Source organism: Triticum urartu, chromosome 1A (assembly GCF_056163025.1).
Source record: "Triticum urartu cultivar PI428250 chromosome 1A, HENAU_Tu73, whole genome shotgun sequence".
NCBI classification, from domain to species: Eukaryota; Viridiplantae; Streptophyta; class Magnoliopsida; order Poales; family Poaceae; genus Triticum; species Triticum urartu.
The window spans coordinates 63,237,213-63,260,798 of NC_141873.1; the positions used below are offsets into that span (position 1 = coordinate 63,237,213).

Here is a 23,586-nt window from a genome sequence, read left to right on the forward strand (position 1 = left end):
GGCGAAAATGGAGCTTGGAGCAATAATGGAGCTTTAATGGTGGAAGAGGTGAGTCAACGGGGAAGAAGGAGACCCTTTATATAGTGTGTGGAAAAGATCCAACCGTTACCCACCAACTAGCCCGCGGCCAACGGTACTACCGCGCCTGGCCAGCGGTACTACCGCAAGGCCGCGCGATACTACTACTTGCAACCAAGCGGTACTACCGCACGGCAGTGCAGTACAATCGTACCATCCCACGGTACTGCCGCGACCCCAGCACAGAAACAGACGCAAGCTGGGGCGGTACTTCCACACGCGCGGTACTACCGCGCCCCCCATGCGGTACTACCGCAAGGCAAAAGTCCCAGCCAGGGGGAAGGGGAACTTCCGTGCCTACTTCCGCAAATAAACAGAAGTAGCAAAAACCCGACAGAGTAGTATTGCCGAGGGGCGGTACTACTGCCTGACCGTATAGCGCGGTACTATTGCACGGCGAAAGCGGTACTACCGCGGCAGGTGCGGATGTAAAAAATTACATCCGCTCCTACTACCGCAAGGGGGCGGCACTAGCCTGGTGGGCAGCGGTAGTGCGGCTCCAGGGGAGCGGTACTACCATGAGCACCAACGGTACTACCGCGCCACGGCGCGGTACTACCGTGGATGCCTACGGTACTACCGTTGATCCAGGAGCAGTACTACCGCAACCACAACAGCAGTCAGTCAAAGGAGGTAGGAAAAACGGAGGAAGCTCCAAGGAAGGAGGGGATAAAAGGAGACGTGTACGTGATGATTCCACCCAAACCTTTCTAACGCGGACCCCCTTTTAATAGTACGGCTTTCCTACGACTCAAATCCACCAAAAAGAAACGTAGAAAAAACGTCGTCTTCGTCAGTCTTCGAGGGGCACCCAATCGTCTTGTGTCTAGCAAAGAAGTGTCTGGAAAACTCATGGCACACGATTAGTCCGCAAATGCGTTGTCATCAATCACCAAAACACTTAGGGATAAATATGTCCTTACAGTTCCAAAATAGATGACTCAACTTTATACTAACTTAGTATATAGTTGAGTCATCTATTTTATAACGGAGGGAGTAAAAAATAAGCCAAAAAATGACATACCAAGCACCTATGCGTAGCCCATCTGTATTTTTCTCACAGCGGTATATTTTAGACGTGTTTTGGGCCCCAAAACGATGAACCAAACGGGGCCTTACGGGTGTAAACGAAAAAAAACAGTGTAAAAATTACAGCCCAAAAACGACATACTAAGCACATATGCGAGGCCCATACGTATTTTTCTCACAACGGTATATTTTACACGTGTTTTGGGGCCCCAAAACACGTAAACCAAGCGGGCCCTTAGCGGAGTAAAAGTATCTGTTTGCTTCTCTAAGAGCAACTCAAGTAGATCCGCAATATCCATCTAGACATAAAATAACCGTACCAGGACGAATGTACCGTATATCAAGCCGTCTCGCACTTTTTTTATGGCTATCTCTAAAAATCGGCCTATAGCCCTTAAATCTCCCGTTTTTTCCTTCTCCTTTAGGCATTGTTCGGTTTGGCGGGGTTTGGAGAGGTTTGAAAGGGATTGAAGGGGATTAAATCCCTTGCAAGTCAAAAAAACCCTCAAAACTCCCCAATCCCCTTCAATCCATGTGGCGAGGGGATTAAACGAACAGGGCCTTACGGTTCCCTCTATCCCTCACGCGACTCTCTCGTTTTGCTGCTGTCGCCATGGATCTGGTCGGTAGCTTCATGGGATGTCGTGTTGCACGCGGATCCGGCTGCCACTACTAGGAAAAGGCCTACTAGTGGCGCACCAGTTTTGCCTACTAATGGCGCACTACTAGTGCGCCACTAGTACCACGCCACTAGTATTATATATTAATGGCGCACCACTGGTGAGTCATTAGTATCTGGTATACTAATGGCGCACGCCGTGTGTCATTAGTATAGACCAACATGCGCCATTAGTATGCCTCCCAGGGGCCATATTTACCCATGTGCTTTGGCATACTAATGGCGCACTGTGGGGTGATGCGCCATTAGTATGAATATTAGGTTTTATTTTTTTTACTTTTCTGATTTTTGCACAGGTTACAAAATATATTATTGGACAGAATATAGACAGCACCACACAGCAACAGCAGATTCTTGGTCGATGTCAGGATTACCAAGATCCATGGTGATAAGCATACCCTCATCAAAACCATACATCTTGCAAAATGCTTCCCAATTTTTGCAACCAAAATGGGTTACGCTCTCAGAATTATGCAGATTTACTTCAAAGTCCACATCGTGATGAGTCCTTATGTGAATTTTCTTTGTTTCAGAAATTTCATGGTCTTCAAAATCCATCCTCTCCAAGACATAGCGTCTTGCATGGCATGGGATAAGCTATACTCGAATTGTAAAAGATGAAAATTACATGTTGAAATAGTTGAAGTCATGCTTAATTATGAAAAAAAACAATTGTTGTCGTTGCTTATCGTTTCAACTTCGAAGGTCTCCTCGAGCTTAATGCTGAAGCGCCGATCATCGTCCAGGTGAGGCCTGTCGCACAGACCTTGATCGTCGTGGCACCAGTCGCACTCCCCTGGGAGACTTTCATCGTCCGATGATGACATTTCCTACGTTCATAATTCAAAACTACATAGGATGAGTGGTTCCTCTTCCAGATTAGGGTTTATCGATGACGAGCAGCTGACATTAGTAATAACTATGAGTTGATATCACACTTCTATATCACCATTCTATAGAAGCCAAGGTTTCATCATTTAGGGTTTGTCGACGCCGAGGCACCCTAAATGGTAAGTTAAGTTTTCATCATTCAGGGTTTATCGATGCTGAGGCACCCTAGATTGGGCCTAATCACTTGGCAGTAATCACTTGGATCTATTGCCACCTATGTTGGGTTTATCATCTAGGATTTATCGATGCTAAGGAGAATTCTAAGTTGGGCCTAATCACTTGGCTCTATTGCCACATATGGTTTAATGCAGCAAGAATGGCGGGGCAGTTGATCCTACTTAACTAAGTACTAAGATACCTCGGCCCATGCATTAGTCGCAAGTACCCCATATGTCCTATTTTTAGCAAAGTCATGCTAAAATTCACGAAAAATTTCAGCATGACCTTTGCTGAAAATAGGACATATGGAGTACCCGAATTTGCCGGAATGGAAGTTAATCGACATTCCGGCAAACTCAAGGGCCTCTCGGGGTACCTGCAAATTCATCACGACACAATGGTCGGAGACAAAACCCAGCAAACTAGCAAAGTTACTGACGTGTTTACAGAAATTGTTTTCTATAAAAGATGATCATCATCTTTGCAAGTTATTACTTGTCAAATACAGAAGAAGGAACAATTTATTTGTGACATAGTTACAAATGATGACAGAATAAAGCAACACCCTGCACTAGCCTAAAAACAAGTGAAGTTTCACCCATATAAGAACAACTTTATAAAATCAGAAAAGTTGCTAAATTTTTTGTATCCTTCATATACACTGGAGTACAATGCTTTATAATGTTCCATCATCATTACAGAAAATTGACAATTGTCCATAACAGTTAACTGAAATTTTTGCCTCATAGCTTGGGTGGGTTAAGTACTAGGAGACTTTGTAATGTGCAGTACAGGTGCAGTAACAGGCTTCTGAGTTAAGAAAACATTTTTGTTTGATTTTCAGTAAAAGGGCTTAAGAACTCAAACATTGCAAGCACAAAATTACTCCAAGAAATTTACTCCTGCAAGCACAAAATACAATCAAGAAATCCAAGAAACACATCGTCTTGAGGATATTCTTTATGACTGATTATTTCAGTTCTACATGCAGATTTTGACCAAAAAACACATGGTCTTTTTAACAGTTTTCAGTTTGGACAGAATACTGAAAACTACAGTTTGGACAGAATTCCTAACACTTTGGTCTTCTAGTTACAAAACAAAACTGACATAATTCTAGATGCCATAACTGAATTTTTTGACAGTAGCTCAAGTTTTTAACAGTAGCTCCTAACTGAAAGACACATTAACTAAGCAAAAAAAAGGCAAACCAGCACACACACACACACACATCCAAAGAGATTCGGTTGCTTCATATATATGACTAAATAGATGAGTTCGGAGGGGGGAGGTTTGGCTAAAACACTGCCTGCACTCCACTTAACTAGATCACAATTTTAGAAAGAATTGTCACAATAATCAACATGAAGAAGCACAAACCCCACCGATACAGACCACAAATCCACACTGAAATCAATTTGCTGACTTTTGCTAACCCTAGAACACGGGGGAAGAGGGTTGTGGTACTCGCGGGAGGTAGCCTAGGGGGAAGGAGGGGAAGGGGGAGAGGTGAGAAATCACCTGTGGGATAACGGCAGGCTGCCGTAGGAGGGCGCCGGCGTCGAGGAGGCGGCGGGCGGCGGCGCGTCGAGGAGGAGGAGGCGCGCCGAGGAAGAGGCGGCGCGTCGAGGAGGCGGCGGCGCCTTCTTGCTCAGTCTCTTGCTTCCCCGAGCCCTTCCTCGAAGACGGCGATGGGGGGCAGGGCAGCAGTGGCGGCGCAGTGGGTCGGGGCGGCGACGGAGCAGCAGGTCGAGGACTCGGGGGATTGGGATTGGGCTCGGCCGGGGAGGAGGCGGCGCTCGGGGGAAAAGGGATAGAGGGGGGAAAGTTAGTAATGGCGCACTGTGGGAGTGGTGCGCCATTACTAGTTTTGAAAAAAAAATTAAAAAGAAACTTAGTAGTGGCGCAAATAATTAGTAATGGCGCACTGTCTACTTGATGCGTCATTAGTATGTTTGGAAAAATGAAAAAAAAATGTTACTAGCGGCGCACCATGTATCCGATGCGCCATTAGTGTCTTCCACACTAATGGCGCACCTGCACATGGTGCGCCACTGCTATATTGTAGTGGCGCACCACATGTCAGGTGCGCCATTAGTATTCATTTCATCTATAGCCCTTTTCCTAGTAGTGTGCTTCCGCCATGATTGAGTAGCAGTTGTCTGCGCGAGCCATAGGGGTCGTGGGGAAGTAGGGGTGGCAGTGCCTGTGGAGTTCAATTTGGCTGGAGGTGGAGGAGAAGGGGGTTGCGGTGGGTGTGGCTTTGCTTTTGGCTGGCGGTGGGGTAGAAGGGGGTTGCAGCTGCTTCGGCTTTGCTTGTGTCGGATTTGATTCCGGCCAAAGGTAAGATTTGGAGCTTTTCTACCGATTTTCAATTCAGCCAACATGCGATTATTGACGAAGTGAAAATTTTATTTTCGTACATGGATGTTTGGACTTCGTTCTCGTTGTCGGAGTCGGATGATTCCAACATAAAGGGGATGCTTTTTGATGTCGAGAACCTCCTCTTGTTGCATCTCGTCGGCAAATTTGAAGCCGACAAGAAGAAGAAGAAGAAGCGCCATGGATCGACGATCGGCCGCCTTTGCATTCCGGCGGATGGCCCGGTCATTGACCGGTCAAAAAAAGCGATCCGACAGGTTCTTCAAACTAGCTTCAAACGTCCGGACTGACTGGCACCCCATATATCCAGTCCAGATATGGGACGGATATAGGGCGGCCTGGGCGCAGCTGGGCGCGTTCATCATGACAGACCTGACAGCCCGATCCCAACAAAAATTGAACCAAATCCCCCTCTGACCTACCCGATTTCACTTGTGTCAGACTGCACCTTGCCGTCTATTTTTTTAACACATTGTTTGACTAGGTTTTTTGTGATTTTTTCCTAGGAGCTTGATGAAATGATTGAAAAAAGTTCTCATACTTCAAAAAATTCTCACTATTAGTAGCGGCCAGCAATGCTTGCCTTGTGAAGGATATGAGCTCATTTACAAAGCTAGCATTGATAGCCCCTATCAAGAGATAGTAGCTTAACGCTTTTACCCGACGCGGCTATTTAAGCCCGTCATGTCGCTCCTCCGGTGGTGAGGTGGGACTAAAAACCTAACTATGCCGGTCCAAATGGATGTTTCTAAACTGAAAATCTTAAATACGAACAATTTATTTGGTGTTTAAACAACTCCGCCGGCCTAACACAGACTAAAACATTCAAAATGATTGACATGTATGTCTTTGCATGTACTTCATTTGTTTTTAAATATAAGTCTTTTTAGAGATTTCAATACAAACTGCATACGGATCTATATAGACATATTTTAAAATATAGATTCACTCATTTTGCTTCGTATATGATCTTTTATTGAAATCTCCAAAAAACTTGTATTTAGAAATGAAGGGAGTATTAAGTATTTTGAGTATAGGATTTTTTATCGCAAATAAAAAATTTGAGGCCTCTTTTCAGCCGCCGCCTCCTCCTCCAAGAAAAGCTAGGGCCATGGGGGCGCGGTGGATCCTGGCAAGGGCCGGCGGGAGGGCTCCGTTGTTAGTCGTTCTTTCAAGATTTGTTAAGGTTTGTGTTCTACTCAAGAAGACGAGACGGCGGCGGCTCCCTGCGGATGGAATAAAGGTCTTCCCGTCTAGTCCCCATTCCGGTGGTGCGTCTAGCATTGTTGGTGGGCGTGTGGAGGTGTGTCTCCGGCGGATCTATCCTCGGTGGATTTGCTCGGATCTGGTTATTATGTTCGTGTGTCTTTAGGTTGGATCCTTTCGATCTACGTTATTCTTCATCAGCGACGGTTGCTGTTCTGGTGCGCTGTCCTATGGGGCCTTAGCACGACGACTTCCCGACTGTCTACTACAACAAGTTGTGCCCGACTCCGGCATAGGAGGGGTGATGACGGCGGCGTGCCTTCGGCTCGCTTTAGTGATTGTAGTCGTCGCTAGGTGGTCTACGGATCTGGATGTAATTTTAATTATTTCTAGTGTTTGTTGTACTGCTATAATAGAAGATGAATAGATTGAAAGTTTTCTCGTAAAAAAATTAAAAAATTTGAGGCCCATCCGGTCACTGTCGTGGGCGCGCGTCCACGGACATATAGAGACCCGGATTTGCCTAGATGCTCTTATCACAGCGTTTGACGGCCATCGAGATACGCAAGGGATTCTGATGCTTGCCAGAAAATACACCAGTCTTATTGCTCTCAGCAGCATTGGCATGTGCCAGTCCCGTACCACAGAACCAACACTCCACAATGTCCAACGGCACCATGAACCAACTGACGCCGGCGCCCGATGCGTGGAACTTCGCGCCGGACGAGGCCCTCCTCGGCCTGTCGGCGCTGTCGGTGCGCTCCGTGCTGGGCAGCATCAAGGCCGGGATGGACCCGAGCGACGACCGCCCGGTGATCCCGCTCGGGCACGGCGACCCTTCGGCCTTCCCGTGCTTCCGCACCGCGCCGGAGGCCGTGGAAGCCGTCTCCGCCGCGCTCCACTCGGGGGAGCACAACTCCTACCCCACCGGCGTCGGCCTGGAGCCGGCGCGGCGCTCCATCGCGCGTCACCTGTCCCTCGACCTCCCCTACGAGCTCTCCCCCGACGACGTCTACCTCACGAGCGGCTGCTCCCAGGCCATCGAGATCGTCTGCTCCGTGCTCGCCGGCCGTCCCGGCGCACACAACATCCTGCTCCCGCGGCCCGGGTACCTGTTCTACGAGGCGCGCGCCGCGTTCAACGGCATGGAGGCCCGCTACTTCGACCTCCTCCCGGACAGAGACTGGGAGGCGGACCTCGACGCCGTGGAGGCCCTCGCCGACGGGAACACCGTCGCCATGGTCCTCGTCAACCCCGGCAACCCCTGCGGCAACGTCTACAGCTACGACCATCTCGCCAAGGCAAGCCATGACATCCAATCTCACCATCCTTCCTGCCTCGACCGACGATCTTCAGCTTTGCCGACTGTTGCAGGTCGCCGAGACAGCGAGGAAGCTTGGCATCTTCGTCATCGCTGACGAGGTGTACGCGCACCTGACGTTCGGGAAGAAGCGGTTCGTCCCGATGGGCGTGTTTGGCTCCGTGGCTCCGGTGCTCACCCTGGGATCCATCTCCAAGAGATGGGTGGTGCCTGGATGGCGGCTTGGATGGATCGTCACCAATGATCCTAATGGCGTATTTCGCAGGACCAAGGTTCTTTTCTTCGACTTCTTGCATTAGGATGTTTTATTTTTGTCTGATATAGAACCACAGCCATTAATAAAAAGACAAAAGGAGAAAGGATCAAATTAGTGTCACATGGCAGACAGACATAGGATAGGACAAACTGTCGGTCAAATTTTTGGCTTGTTCAGTCAAAATATACCATATATTCTGAAAGGAGGGAGCACGCACATGTCCAAAAATGGTGGAGGCTCACTCACAAGTCACAAGTCACAGTTCAGTCAGCTTTGATCTTCCTTTCTCTATGCAACAACTCAAACCTAGCACGTTTGCTTCAATTTTTTGTGTTGCGTGAAACCTGAACCTTACAAAGTGAGGTCATGTCATTTTCTTCTTGTTTTTTTAAGTGCAGCTTGTGGAAAGCATTAAGAGTTACCTTGACATCTCCTGTGATCCTGCGACATTTGTTCAGGTAACTGACTCTTACAAGTTTCTTCAGAGATAACATTTGATATTCTGGAGACATAATAAAAGCCACCATACCATAAAAATAAGCAGGAATTGAACACGTGAGTGAATGGAAAAATAAAATGACGTTTTTGTCCTTTGGTCTTGACGCAATTTCGTTCCCCAGGGAGCAATCCCAGAACTGCTGGAGAACACAAAGCAAGAATTCTTCGACAAGACCGTGGACATTCTCAGGCAAACCGCAGATATATGCTGGGAGAAGCTCAAGGGCATCAGTGGCATCACTTGCCCAAGCAAACCGGAGGGCTCCATGTTTGTAATGGTTAGTGTTTCAGGCCAAGTTGCCAAGACATCATGCGAATGGTTTGTTGCTGATGGTGTATGAAAATTTTTACTGCATTTTTTCTGCAGGTGAAACTGGATTTGTCCTGCCTTCAGGACATCAAAGATGACATGGACTTCTGCTGCAAGCTGGCAAAAGAGGAGTCAGTGGTTGTTTTGCCAGGTATACTACAGTTTGAGCCTAAAACTCATTGCATAGCTGTGGTACAGGATTTATTTTTTTTGCTTTCTTTCTTCAGCAATCATAGCTGTGGTACAGTTTGAGCATAAAACTCGAGCTCATTGCATATCTGTGGTACATGATTTTTTTTTCTTTCTTCAACTATCAGAATTACCTTCTATTGGCATTTTATTCTAGCATTAACAAGTCGGTTTGTCCAGGATGTGCTGTGGGATACAAGAATTGGGTCCGGATCACGTTCGCAATCGGACCGTCTTCTCTCGAAGATGGCCTTGCTAGGCTCAAGTCCTTCTGCTCGCGACACAGCGAGACTAATAAGTAACACAGTGAGCTCACAAGTTCCCTGCAAGATGAGGCACCTGCTTTCCTACAAATAACCACTATGTATGTCCAAAGTTCAGCAGGAGCTACCTGAAGGATTCAACACCCTCATGAGAGGTGAAATATTTGATGCAATATTTATGACTTCTTTGTCTAGCCAACATATGAGATGTTACAATTCTTGTTGTAACATCAAGTATGTGTAGGTGACAATTGTAGGGAATCTATAGTTTGGAACACTATTATACTATTGAATAAAAGTGGGATTTGATGTTAACTTGTGTTCTTTCTTTGAGTAAAGGATAGGATCGAGAGCTACCTTAGGTGCCCGAGAGAGTTTTGCTTGTTAGTGTTTCTTTGTCCATGTTATTGCTCGTTTTCTCGTATTCGGATGTTTTTGTGTCATCGAAAGACGAGGAATCCCTGATGAGCGCTGAAGTACCGTAGCTTTTCTTTCCTCGGCGGCATTGCACAGAATAAAAGTTTCATGGTAGTTTTCTTGTTCTAGTATGGCAGTTGTATCCCATATAATCAGTACTGGAAAGTTACGGTATTTTAGTCACCGGAATCGACGTCTTTGAATTGTGATGTTTGTTGTCTGGCCTTTAGTGTGTATACAGAGTGGTGGCGATGACTGTGGTGGTCAAGTGTGGCATGTTCAGAGGTCCTCTAATTTTGAATTTCCTCTTCTTGTTGTTTCTCCTAGTTTCTTCCCTCGCGGTATAGTGTCGAAGCAAATGATTTGTTTACTTGGTTCGCAATGGAATATTCAAAAAGTGAAGCTCGAGACGATGAATTCAAAGCACCTTGATGTAACTTTTACTTTGATTGCGTGCCTTTGTTGCTTATTTTCGTGATAGTTTGTTCGATGATATATTTGCTTACTTGATCAACCAAAGTTGGATTGTCTGCTACAATGTGTTTGCTCTTTCTTTGTAAAATAAATAACTAAGTAATTAAGCAATTCCCCATACAAAACTACATCATGCAAAGCTTGCAAATAATCCTATAGATCAATCAGGAGTATAATGGATCCTCTTCTTTCTAAGGAAAACGAATATGAATTGTGTTTGTTTTGTGTGGTAAGAGTTGATCTTTCCTACGATACTCTCTACTTCTAGGGGGTGGGGACCAGTATATATCTAATCTCACCATTGATATATTGAAAGTAGTTTAGGCTTTCCTTAATTTTCTTTGTACATGTTTTTCGTTTGTAAATGCTTGATAACCTAAAATTTTGGTCTATATCAACCGATAGACGGAAAGACGTCACTCTGACTCTTGGAAAATTCTATTTGACTCATTTTGCGTCAAATAGGCGTGCGCTACCCTTCTCCCGTAATAGGCTGGTCCTTTTCGCCCGGTTATCTTTCCTTCTCTTCTTTGTTCGTGTGTTGACTCTTTGTGTTTTTTTCTTCTCATTTCTTCTATTTTTAGTTTTTCCGTTTATTTTTTAATTTTATTATTTCTTTCATCCTTTTCAAGTTTTTTTAGTATTTTTTGGAATTCAAATATTGTTTGAAATTTAAGAAAATGTTCACATTTTCAATAAATGTTTGAGAATTTCGAAAAAACGTTCATGTTCTCCAAATTTTGTTCTGGATATAAAAAATGTACATGTTTTCAGAAAAATTAAAAAAAGAGTTTGGGGGGAATTTAGAATATCTTCATGTTTTTCCAAATTCAAGAATTTTAAAAAATGTTCCTATTACGAAATTTTACTTAAAACTAATAAATATTTCAAATATTATGCGTGATTTTTATAATAAATATCTTTTTGTCAAATTTGTTCCTAAATTCAACAAATGTTCATTTTTTCTAAAAAAAATTCTTCCACTTTAGAAATAATTCGCAAATTTTAAAAATATTCATGTTTATGAAAAGTATTTGGGATTTTTCAAAAAATGTTCTTCAAAAAACAGAATTTCAACAAATATTTCCCATTTCCAAATTTGGTTTAAATTTTTAAAAACAGTTAGCTACAGTGTTTCCATAGAGAAAACTGGCCGCTAAACTTTTGCTACATAAAAAAACTGTCACCACAGTGTTGCTACAGAGATAACCGTTCGCATGGGGAAAACCGGGCAATATAGTGTTGCTTGCGGAAAAAAAACAGCCACAAAACCGGGCAATATAGTGTTGCTTGCGGAAAAAAACCAGCCACAAAACCGGGCAATATAGTGTTGCTTGCGGGGAAAAAAAACAGCCGAACGCTCCTCTTGGGCTGGCCCAGGCAAACGCCTATGTGCGTTTCCTCGGTTACCTGACGCAGCAAGCGGTACATAGGTATGGGACCTCCTAGGACTGCGGGCGCGTACGGATAAAACTTATCACGTACGAGGGTTACCTCAAGCCGCCGTCGCAGCTGCCGAGAAATTTAGATCCCCTCGTTTCCGGCTGCCATCTTGGCGCTGAGAGGTGGAGGAACTCGGATCTTTAAGACCTCTATATTTTTCGTCAACATCTAGTGATTATCATAATCTTGTGAGAATAAATTTCTTCTCATTCTTTTATCGGTGCCATGAGGTTAGAGAGTTTTCTGTCCTCGCGGATATGATTGTTCAGATCTGATGAGTTTATCTTATTGTGTTGTGCTTTTTTTGTTTGTCTGATTCTTTGTAGAGGTGAAATCTTTCATCGACACCATAGTGAAGATATTGTGATTCGACGACCTGCACTTTTAGGGGATCTTTCCCGGCCCAAGTACATCCATCGGTCAAGACTTTCCATCTTTTTGATGGGCGACGCAAATCGCTTTCAAAAACCACTATTGGTAATATTTTGTGCGGATGAAAGAGTGACAACGTCGTTGCTCTAGTCCAATTGCTGCATCTTTACCAAAGTCTTTGAGGTATTTCTTCAAGCAGAGATTGATACCGCGGACAGGGTGTTTTCAAGAGATATCATTGTAATTCTTAGTTATAGGAGTTACTTTGTATATTCTTGAATCTAGGTCCAAATCAGCATACCTGTAATTATTATGAGTACGATAAAGTTACGAGTGCTTCTAAAAAAGGTATGGGACCTCCTATTTGGCGGGGAAATATCTGGTGCACCGATGCTTGGGGAGCTACGGTGCACCGGACCTTTGTAGCACATTTTAAAATGTTACAAACAATATGAAACTAATTGAGCACATTCACACATCATTAATATTTGCTGTCATAAAAATTCAAATAAAAATTGAAAACATAGCTCACGATACAAAAATGACAAATTTAACACTGAATAGTATGTAATATAATTTGGGCTTTAGATTAGGCTCATTATCACACGGATGTCAAATTTGTCAATGTTTGTATCTCCAGCAATGTTTCGAATTTTAATTTGAAATTTTGCAACAACAAACATTGATTTTGTGTGAATATGGTCAATCTTTTGACATTTTTTGTAAACTTTTAAAATGTGTTAGGAGGTCTGCTGCATCGGTAGCACACCACAAGCACCAGTGCACCAGATACGTTCCCCTATTTGGCATGGTAGACGCTGGCGAACGAGCTGACGCATAACCCCTTCCCTGTGCGCCCACTTCAAGCGGCACATGTGTGGGGCATCCTGTTTTTTTCAATTCAGTTTTTGTTTCTTTTTTTCTTTTTTAATATTTAAATAATTTAAGATTTTTAAAAAGTTCCAAATTTTTAAAAATGAGAATTTTACAAATTGTTCAACAAATCATAAAACGATCGTAGGTTAAAGAAAAGGTTCACATATTCAGAAAATGTTCATGACTTTGAGAAACAAATGCTCATAAAATAATAAATGTTCATGATTTTACAAAAATGTCCATGTCTTCAAAAAATGTTCCGGGATTTGAAAAAACTTTTGCTAACTCAAAACATATCCATGCATTCTTTTTAAATGTTCAAAAAATTCATAAATTATTCCTGAATTAAAAAAAGTTCATCGATTCAAAAAATGTTTATGTATTTTAAAATTCTTTATGCATTTCTTCCGATCAGTTTTGCAAAGCTTCTACAAGGTTTTGATTGAGGTTTTTTTTCCTTTTCGCTTTCTATGTTTCCTCACTCGAATTTCCCTCGGGTTTCCTCTGGATCTCTTTCATATTTCATATTTTTTATTTTTATTTCTTTTTTGCCTTTTCCTTGTTTTCATCATCATTTCATTAAAAAAATCAAATTTCCTAAACTTTTTAAAAAAATCCTGAACATATGAAATATTTCATGAACTTCTTTTTAATGTTGTGTGCATTTTTTTAAATCTTCCCGAGTGCCACCTCTGCAAGGACTAAAACCCTAACATATCTACTAGTCGGCACCGAGGCACCAGGATTCCCCTTCCCGTCACCGGCTGCCAAAGCGGCAAAAAGAGGGAGGCAAATCCTTGGGCTTGCCGACGGAGGTCCAATGGAGGAACGCTTTGCTCTAGTCATCTTGCGAGAAAGGAAAGAAAATACTTCCTCCTATTGTACTTTGCTTATTTAATAATCATTGAAGTTGGGTTGCCTACTAAAAATTGTTTGTTCCTTCTTTACAAAACAAATAACTATATGTCTAATCAATTCACATACATCATACAAAACTTGCAACAAATTCTGCAGATCAATCATTACTACTCCCTCCGTCCGGAAAAACTTGTCCCAAACTTATTTCTCAAATGGATGTACCTAGCACTAACTTGGTGCTAGATACATCCATTTGAGAGACAAGTTTTTTCAGACGGAGGAAGTATAATTTATCCGCTTTTTGAAGGAAAAAAAGTTACATTAAGACATTATGTTTATTAGGCGAGGTAAGACGTGATGTTGTTACATCAAAGAGAAGACATGATCTACTCGGTATGAAGAACTGCAAAATACGTATCTCTGTCCATTCAAGAGTTCAAGGGTCCCCCCTCCCCACCAATTACACAACAAGCGGATGTGTTTTTAAATGCTCTTTCCTTATATACATGAGATGTATAAAAATTTAATCTAGTCCGGAAACCCTTAATTCTCCCTTCGCGCGCGCGGGGGGGGGGGGGGGGGGGGGGGGGACTCCACAAAGTGAACACTATCTTAAACAAAACAAAAAATAACAATATGATTGAATTTCTTGCATAGATAAAAGTAACTCTAGGAGAATCCACATATGTGTGGTCGCCATATGGACTATGAAGCACACTTCATATGAATATGGAGGTCGCAGTGGCCGTACGCAAACACATATTCGCCAAAAAAGTAGTATTCATATTTCTCTTACACGTGCATCCCACTTGTCATTGATTATGATAATTCTTCCCAAAAATCATACTTTAGTTCAATTTTGTCCTACTATTGTTGGGGAAAGATGAGTCGGAGTGTGATTTCTATATTGATAGACTACATTTACAGTTAAACCAAGAACTAATAAGTAGCTAATATTTTGGCCACGACCATCGCCACCGCTAGAATGTAGCTACGGCGGCCCAGGTCGACCATTCTTTCGTGGTGGCTGGGCAAGGGCCCAAATCTGCTGCTGCAATTGCGTGTCCATTTGCGTAACCTCCTCCAGGGCCATGTTTATCTGGTCCCATAAGGGGACCAGAGGATCCACCCACTTCACCTCCATGTCATGTTCAAAACCAAAGACATGGGGGAACTCTTGCCACTGCACCATGAAGCCAAAGAAGTGGATTGGATGCGGGCGAGAGGGGATTGTGCAATAATATCGGAGAAGGTATTGGATAAGGGTGAGAGGGAAGGGTACCAGCCTTTTATAGCCTGCCATGGGTACCATTAAGATGGCAATTGAGGAGGCGGCCGACGACGAGCGGTCAAATGGCGCGTCTCCTAGTGAGAAATGTTGCGGCGGCTTTCTCACACACTTCCTGGCTGCTTACACGACTCCTCACGGTCTGCTCACATGCAAGCCATGAGTTGATGCCGTGTGGCAGTCATCCGACAGACCGTCATGAGAATCCGAGGGAGCAAGCATGGCATTAATGGTCGATTGCACGTCATCGGTGGTGCATGGGAGGTCGGGCTGCTTCAAATCCCACCCGCGACGCGAGGAGGAAGAAGCTGAAACTTTCCTCCTACGCTGGTGGCCGTCTGGTTAGGACCGAGCTTCACACTGGCCCTCCACAGCCTCCAAATATAGGGGTTGCTACATAAGTTTTGGCAACTGGGAGGCATATAACGACAACTAGAGTGCAATTTCAAGCCAAATTCGACATATTGGTAGTTATTATAGGGATCGGGGTCATATGCCCACTTTGTTAAAGTTGGTCTAAGGTGGCGCGAAAACAAGCGCATTCATCAAATGAAATGCAAATGTGGGTGCTTCTCCACCGAAAATCACTCATCTTTTTCTTAAAAAGAAGAGATGACCCTCAATCTCTCCATCGGGTGATGCACATAGTCATATATTATTTATTGACAGTGCCGAACAAATTAACTTACCAAGAGGAAACACTCATATTATTCTAGAGCAATGCATGCATGGTTTTTTTGTTTCCGACGTAAAACCAATGTTCTCATAGATTAAAGAAAATTAAAAGCATAATAAGAACATAGAAGAACACACCTTGGTACTCCCTCCATTTTTAGTTAGTTAGTCCGCATATTAGCTTTGGTCAAAGTCAAGCTTTATAAATTTTAATTTTTTTGTAAAAAGAACATATTAACATATACTCCCTCCTTCCCAAAATATAAGGCGTGGTTTGACTTTTTTTGGTCTTCGTTGCATAACTTCTTTGACTACGATTTTCATGTATTGTATGTCTATAAAATTAGTATGCATACATATGAAATAAAATTGTTTTGCGAGATAAATATGACAATGCCATTTATACATGTTCAATCCATATACTTTGATATATATTAGTGATTAAAGTCGTGCATCAAAGACCGTAAAAAGTCAACCGTGCCTTATATTTTGGGAAGGATGGAGTACTATAACAAATCAATACCATCAGATTCATTATTGAATGTATTTTCACATCATATAGATTTGTTATGATAAATGTTTATGTTTTTTCTATAAACTTGATCAAACTTTATAAAGTTTGACTTCAGTCAAACCTAATATCTAGAGTAAATAAAAACGGAAGGAGTGCTTAATTAAAAAGGTCTAGACACTAATCGCGTACACATATGCCCACACGTCCTCCACTGCAAAGTTGCTAATCTCGACAACCCAATCCTGTCCGCAATCAGAAAAATGCCTGGATCTCTCGTTGGCCTCCCTTTCTTGACCGCAACGCTTTCGGCCGAAAGCTTTTGGCCGCCTCGAGTCGGCCGCACTACATGCACACACACGCTGGCCTACTTACCAAATGTGCTTTGTGAAAAGAACATCACAAGGAGATCAAAGGCAGATTATTGTGCTGGCTGTACCCAACAATGGTGTCAATATATATGCAGGTCTCGTGTTCTCACACGCACCTCGAGAATAAACAAAAGCCGCTGCCGCCCAGAAGGGCCTGGACAAGGACGCAAGAGGTTGGTGATAGGGAAAACCTAAGCTGGATTACTCGGACCATCGCACTACCGATCACTCCTTTGTTGACTAATCATATGTATCGCCGCGTGCATCCATCGCTCGAAAACAATAGAGAAAGGTCGACGAGAAAAGTTTTAGATTTGTACGTGTTTGATTAGCAAGTGTCGTTTGAAATGAAAGTTTCTTTTTTCTGTGGGGTATTTTTAATTGTGAGGTGGCTTTTCTTTTCTTAATCATGGCGGCTTTCCGTGTACACGAGCATGATTGCTTGTTGAATGCATCAATTCTTGAGATGCGTGTATCGGCAAAATCAAACTAATGTCTACTACATAATTTCCTAAGAGCAATGATAAACATGTCAGTGACATCTTTTTTTTTGCAGGGGAAACATGTCAGTGACATCACTAACACGTCTCACCATATAGGATAACTGTTGAGCTGCGACAAACAGAAGGAGATGAGAATGAACAAAAGTAACTATTTTTGAAGTTTTGAAGAGTTACATTCCACGAGTAACAAAATTTGGTGGCACTGGTCTGAATGGATGGATCCGGTGAAATTATGGGTGGGAATGGACAACCCATACAATGACGCCGATATTGGTTCATTTCTATGCCTCCACGAGATATTTATAGGTGATGGATGCAAGGCACCCTTTTGGCATTCGGCTTGGCTCTCCAGGGAGCGGCCTAAGGATCTTGCACTCCTCATTTTTCATGGCCTCCCGCCGCAAGTTGTCTATCAAGCAAGTATTAACCAAGAGCATATAGGTTGTTCAATTGCCACCCTATGGACGAAACCATTAGAGATAGAAGCTCAATGATAATGAGGTGAACAAGATAACTTGGAAATTAACCTCAGCTGGAGAGTAAAACTTCCTCCACGATGCATCACACTATATGAATAACTTGGAAATTAACCTCAGCTGGAGAGTAAAACTTCCTCCACGATGCATCACACTATATGAAAAACTTGGAAATAAGCACAGTGCAATATTCTTTTGGATGGTTCATTATGGAAAATAGAATTTGGATGACGGATTAGTTACAGAGAAGAGTGTGGCCAACTCCGACATTGTACCCGCTAGGCATGTGGGCGTTGAAGATAGAGGCACACCTTGTGTTCCAATGTTGAATCACAATCCGGATATGAGGTTTGATCAAGGATTGGCTTTGACTGCATTAACCGGACATAGCCGCTTGGGTGGAGGATAACTCGGTTAAGGAATGGTGGGAAAGCAAATGACAAATGTGAATCATCAAAAAAGAAACTATGGGCATCGTCATGTGGATCATATGGAATGAAAGAAATGTGAAGGTTTTTCATGGCATGTTCACCATACTTACATGTATCCTCTGCAAGAAAAAGAATGAGGCAGTCAATTGGGTGATCGTCGGGGCAAAGCATTTTGGAATTTTAGTTTAAACAAAAAAACTAGATTAATTAAGTCTCTCGATGACTTTCTCCGCTCTTGTTTTGGGATATAAGTCTACCATGGAAACTTAGGTCATCCATTTAGCTAGTGAAACACACATAATATGCCACAAAAATATATGTTCAAAAACTAAATTCGAGACGACGAACATAATTTTTTATAACATATGACAAAATTTTCAGCAATCAAATCAAAGACCTAAAAATCCGTGTCCCACTTATATTCCCACGGTGGAAGAAGTTTCTCCATGGTGAGTATTGAATTCCTGCTCTAGCCAATTCATCCAAAAGTACAAACTATGGGAGAGGCAAAATATTATACTCCAACACTTCCCCTCCCGTCTATGTTCCTTTGGAGTTATGACATGGTCAGCGGAAGTGGGGGCAGACTGTAGTTATTTATTGCATTTACTACGTTTTTGAACCCTGAAACCTTTTAGTTATAAGTTGTATGCACCTAACTGGTTCACCTAGCAATTTGAACCAATGGAGAAAGACACGTGATTGATGTAGGCCGCAGAAAGAAATAATATTGCGTTGACCGGGTCTTGAACTTATGATATCCTGACTTCGATACCATATTGATCCATCCAGCCCAATTCATCCGAAAGTTCGAACTGTGAGAGGAGGTTGAAGGGAGAGGATTTGTAGCACGCAGGTGCGGTGCCACGCAACCCTTCTTTTCTTTTGGCTTTTGATTTTCAATCTTTCCTATGTTTTGAACTAAAAGTCTAAATTAAGTTTCGTTTGCATATGTGGGTTTCTAGTGATCGATGTGGGCTTTGAAATGAGATTCATTTTCAGTATGTTTTGACAAGTTTTTTGAACTTCATTCAGTTTCAACTTCTGCAACTTGGTACGAACAACCAACAAAATCGTAGGTTTCAGAACCTACGACTGACAAAGACCGACAAAAACGCAAGTTTCAGCAACTAAGTTTTAAAACTTGTTGTGCTCTCGTGTAGAATCCAATGACTTGACGGATCATGAGGCCATCGGGCGACCAACACGCCTGGGCAGGTGCGTGCCAACACGAGTTTCCAGAGGGTTGAACATTATATTTCAACACTCCCCTTCATGTCTAGGTTTTCTTAGTCCTTAGGCGTGGCGACGATATAGGTCACAATATTTTTTTTAATACTACTTCGGTAGGTTTTTGAACTTGAGACTTCTTGACGATGATATTGTATTGAATTCGTGCTCCGGCTCATCGATGGGGCCACAAGGGGAAATGGGTGTACATATGTACACCCGTTAATTCCGATAAAGAAGCATAAATTAGGTAGATAAAATATGCATATATATATATATATATATATATATATATATATATAATAGCTATGAAATAGTAAAATCTTGAACTATGTACACTCATACCGGTAAGCCTGGCTCCACCACTGCTCTATCCAATTCATCCAAAAGTCCAAACTGTAGGAGAAGGCTGGACATTATACTTCAACGTTCAAACCCCAAATGCATGCATAAAAAAATCAAACTTAAATCTATGTCTTGAGGTGCATCCACAGCGATGTGAGTGACATCACTAACTCGTCTCACCGTGTAGAATAACTGAAAGGAGAACAAAGAGGAGGAGAGGAGAGTGAACAGAAGTGACTACTTTAGAAGAACTACATTCCAAGAGTAGCAAAAATCCTAGATTAATCAAGTCCATCATTGACTTTGTCTGCTCTTTTCTTTAGTGACAGTAGCTCATTGTCTATGTTAAGTTTTCCGTGACTCCAAATACGAAAGCACTACGGAGGGACTGAAAAATCAGTTGGCACAATCTTCTATAGTTTTCCTACTTGCTCCATTGACAAAGATAGGTAGTATTTGTCCAACACTTCACATGCATGAACGGTCTCCATCTCCATGGCCGGATCGTTAAGCATGGGGAGCATGGCACGACTGGAGAAGGGGAAGCTGCCCTTGGGAGCGCGACACGGCGAGGGATTCGTTTCACCAACTACCCGAACGCCCATCTCCATTTTCCCTATATAGACAAAATGTATTGTTGAGACGTCTCAAGCCATGTTGCTGGCATCGAGCCTAGCTAGGTCAATCAACTTGTGTGACACTGTTCAATAGGCCACTTCGAAAGGGCACAATAATGCGTATGGGAATTCGATGTGTCAGTGTGTAGGCTCTCGTGACTGAGCCACCGTGTCGTGAAAAGGCCTACCATGCACCTGTTCTATCATCAGCTGAAGTTGGGGGTACCCCACCGAAAACAAATAATGAGTCCCGAGGTCACATCTCTTTCCCAAAAAATAATTAGGAGGTAAGATGATTTGAATATTATACATCCTATTCAAAAAAAGTTAGAACATGTTATATTTGTAAGTAGAGGGAGTACTTACCTAACAAAATTTCATCCGATTTGCGGTGTAAAAAAACAGAGACATTTTCCACAACCTAAATATGCTATTACGGCTTCTAAAAAAATGTTCCTGGAATACAAAACAACAAAAAAAGTTCACAACAACATGATGATACAAGACTCACTCTACTTTCTATACACCAGTTGTTTTTTTTCCTTCTGGATGTCCTCAACATTTTAAACTCAAAATATGAATTTGCTAGAAAAAGGGATCGGATTATCCCTAGAGCTGCAAATCCTCATCTGGCCTTCCGTGTCTATCCAGAACCCGTATCGCATTTTTTTTCGCCATAGACAAGACACGAGTTTTGACCAGTGAGACATAGGTTGTTTTAAATAAACAAATAAAACGACATATGTGCAATGGTTTCGTTGGTAGGAAAAAAGCGTGTGTGTTATCAATACAAGAAAGAAGTCATATGTGTCATAAGTTTATCTTTGTCTCTCAACTATTTGCCAATTTAAATTTTGACCATTAAATTTTAATAGCATGTGGATTTGGTCCCTCACACTACTCGAAACATTTTGCCTGATGATGGTGGTTTTGCAGGTATGGCAACCCAGTCAAGACAAAAAAGAACAACCAAATCATCAATAGAAGAAATGCATGAATAAAATAATTTTGAAGAACCTAGAAGGCTAAAAGGTATAATACGGTATTAACTAGAATTGTTTAATTACAAAGTGGATGAATAAATGATAAAAAGTAGAGTATTCTAGCCATCAAAAGTTTCTTTTCCATTTTCCTAAATTCTTCAATTTCAATTAATTATAGGATTTTCCAGTAATGCACCTTCATGTTAATTTTTTCAGAAGTCCCTGACTTTCAAATAACATTTCGCTACATCATTTTGAACATTTTATAAAATTTCATTTTTTTGGTTCACTGGACTGCATAAAAATGGTAGCCATGTCCAATACCTCATCTGCCCATCCACATCTATCCCAAACCCATACTGCATTTGTCGACATAGACAAGACATGAGTTTTTTTAAGCCGGTGAGAGATAGACTATTTAAAAAGGAATAACATGATATATTTGCAATGGTTTTGTTGGTAAGGAAAAAAGTGTGTTGTCAATAGAAGAAAAGGGTATATGTGTGATAAAGTTTATTTCGGACTCTAAATTGTTTTCATATGCCAATTTTAATTTTTAAAATTAACTTTCAATAGCAGATAGATTTTGTCCCCATAGACAAAAAGAACAATCAAATCATCGAAGTAAGAAAATGGAGGAATAAAACAGTTTTGAAGAACCTAGATGGCCAAAAAGTATAATATGATATTAAATATAGTTGTTTACTTTATGACATGAAAACATAGAAGATTAAAAAATTATTCTAACCAAAAGGAGAATTATGAAAAGTAACTAATTTTTTTCAAAGGCATTCGAAACGTTTATTTCCCATTTTCCTAAATTCTTCAATTTCAAACAATTGTAGTATTTTCCATTGGTGCACCTTCATGTTATTTCTTATCAAAAGTCCATGATTTTCAAATAACATTTCAGTTTTTTTTGTTTTATTGAGTTCTTTGCTACTTCATTTTGAACATTTTATGCAATTCCATTTTTTAGTTCGCTGGACTGCCGTTAAAATAAGAGCCATATCCGAGACCTCGTATGGCCTTCCACACCTATCCAAAATCTTTACCGCATTTGTCGCCATAGACAAGACATGGATTTTTTTAGGCTAGCTTGTGAGGGATAGGTTGTCTCACAGAAATGATATACGTGTGATGGTTTCTTTGGTAGGGAAATATCGTGTGTGTTGTCAATAGAAGAAAAAAGCAATACGTGTGATCAGTTTTATTTGGTCTGTCAACAATTTACCAATTCTATTTCTTGTATCATACTTTTATTTGGTCTCTCAAGTAATTGCCAATTTTAATTTTTACCATTAACTTTAAATAGCAAGTGGACTTGGTCCCTCACACTACTCAAAACATTTTGCCTGAGGATGTGGTGGTGGTTTTGAAGGTATGGCAACCCAATCATGACAAAAAAGAACAACCGGATCATCAAAAGAAGAAAATGCAGGAATAAAATGATTTTGAAGAACCTAAAAATTGTACTCCCTCCGTTCCTAAATATTTGTCTTTCTAGATATTCAAATAAGTGACTACATGCGGAGCAAAATGAGTGAATCTACACTCTAAAATATGTCTATATACATCTGTATGTGGTAGTCCATTTGAAATCTCTAAAAAGGCAAATATTTAGGAACGGAGGGAGTAGTACATATACAGTAATAAATAAAATTCTTTACTTCATAAAACGAAAAAAGAGAACATAAAAAAATAAGTTTTGACAAAAGTATAGAATTCCAAAGAATAACTAAAATTGTTGAACAGCATTTCAAAAATTCATTTTCATTTTCCTAGATTATTCAATTTCAAAAACTAATACTATAGGACTTTTATTGATCTACCTTCATATTGTTTGTTTTCAAAAGTCATGATTTCATAAAATTTCAGTTTTTTTTCCATTTCATCATCTTTTTCGTTGATTCGTTTTGAGCATTGTACTTTTTGAGTTCGCCGGACCGCCATTAAAACCGCAGCCACGTCATAAATCAACCCCCTTCGGGTGGGAACTAAAAACCTGTCATTTTTGCGATGGTGAGGGGCTAATAAAGACCTACTACAGTAGTAGTTTGTGTAGAGATCGGCGTTGAAATTGACACCGGCGTCCGCTTCGTCCTGACCAATCCTTTTGTCATCGTGGTTGCCGAAACTGCACACCACGAGACTACCGGCGGCCAAAGATGACGCGGAGTGCCCGGAGAAAACGACCGCGCCGTACGTGCTCGTCACGGCAGACCCAAAATCACACCGAGCGATTGCTCGCCGGCAGGAAGCAGCCCGGAACCACTTCCCAGCGACAGCGAGCGAACCCCCGATTGACCGCCCAGCGATGCGTCTGCGTCTGCGTTTGGGTTGGAACTTGGAATAAAGAAATTTGACCGCTCCACGCTTTAGTAGACCGGAGACCGGAAGCGAAGAAGAGAGAACGGCGCGGGAGATGGTAGCGCTTTGATCTGTTCAAACTCCA

At 41.9% G+C, this 23,586-nt stretch overlaps 1 protein-coding gene across 2 annotated transcripts; it reads left to right on the forward strand.

Moving 5' to 3' along the window:
• The first annotated feature begins 6,951 nt into the window (after window positions 1-6,951).
• On the forward strand, window positions 6,952-9,576 carry LOC125546608 (nicotianamine aminotransferase 1-like). 2 transcript variants are annotated; one of them, XM_087547047.1, is made up of 6 exons: window positions 6,952-7,725; window positions 7,799-8,017; window positions 8,400-8,459; window positions 8,622-8,777; window positions 8,867-8,960; window positions 9,156-9,576. In XM_087547047.1, the coding sequence occupies exons 1-6, from the start codon at window positions 7,087-7,089 to the stop codon at window positions 9,353-9,355; spliced, it is 1,368 nt and encodes a 455-aa protein (XP_087403173.1). In that variant the 5' UTR covers window positions 6,952-7,086; the 3' UTR covers window positions 9,356-9,576. The 2 variants fall into 2 exon arrangements, with proteins under 2 accessions (XP_087403173.1, XP_048566759.1); XM_048710802.2 differs by having other exon boundaries at window positions 6,954-7,725; window positions 9,179-9,576.
• The last annotated feature ends 14,010 nt before the right edge of the window (window positions 9,577-23,586 follow it).

Bases quoted from the DNA above. Each gene is read 5' to 3' on its own strand.
- LOC125546608 (XM_087547047.1), top strand. From the start codon at position 7,087: ATGTCCAACGGCACCATGAACCAACTGACGCCGGCGCCCGATGCGTGG. The intron at 7,726-7,798 runs GCAAGCCATGAC...CGACTGTTGCAG, and splicing joins GCTACGACCATCTCGCCAAG to GTCGCCGAGACAGCGAGGAA. The intron at 8,778-8,866 runs GTTAGTGTTTCA...TTTTTTCTGCAG, and splicing joins AGGGCTCCATGTTTGTAATG to GTGAAACTGGATTTGTCCTG.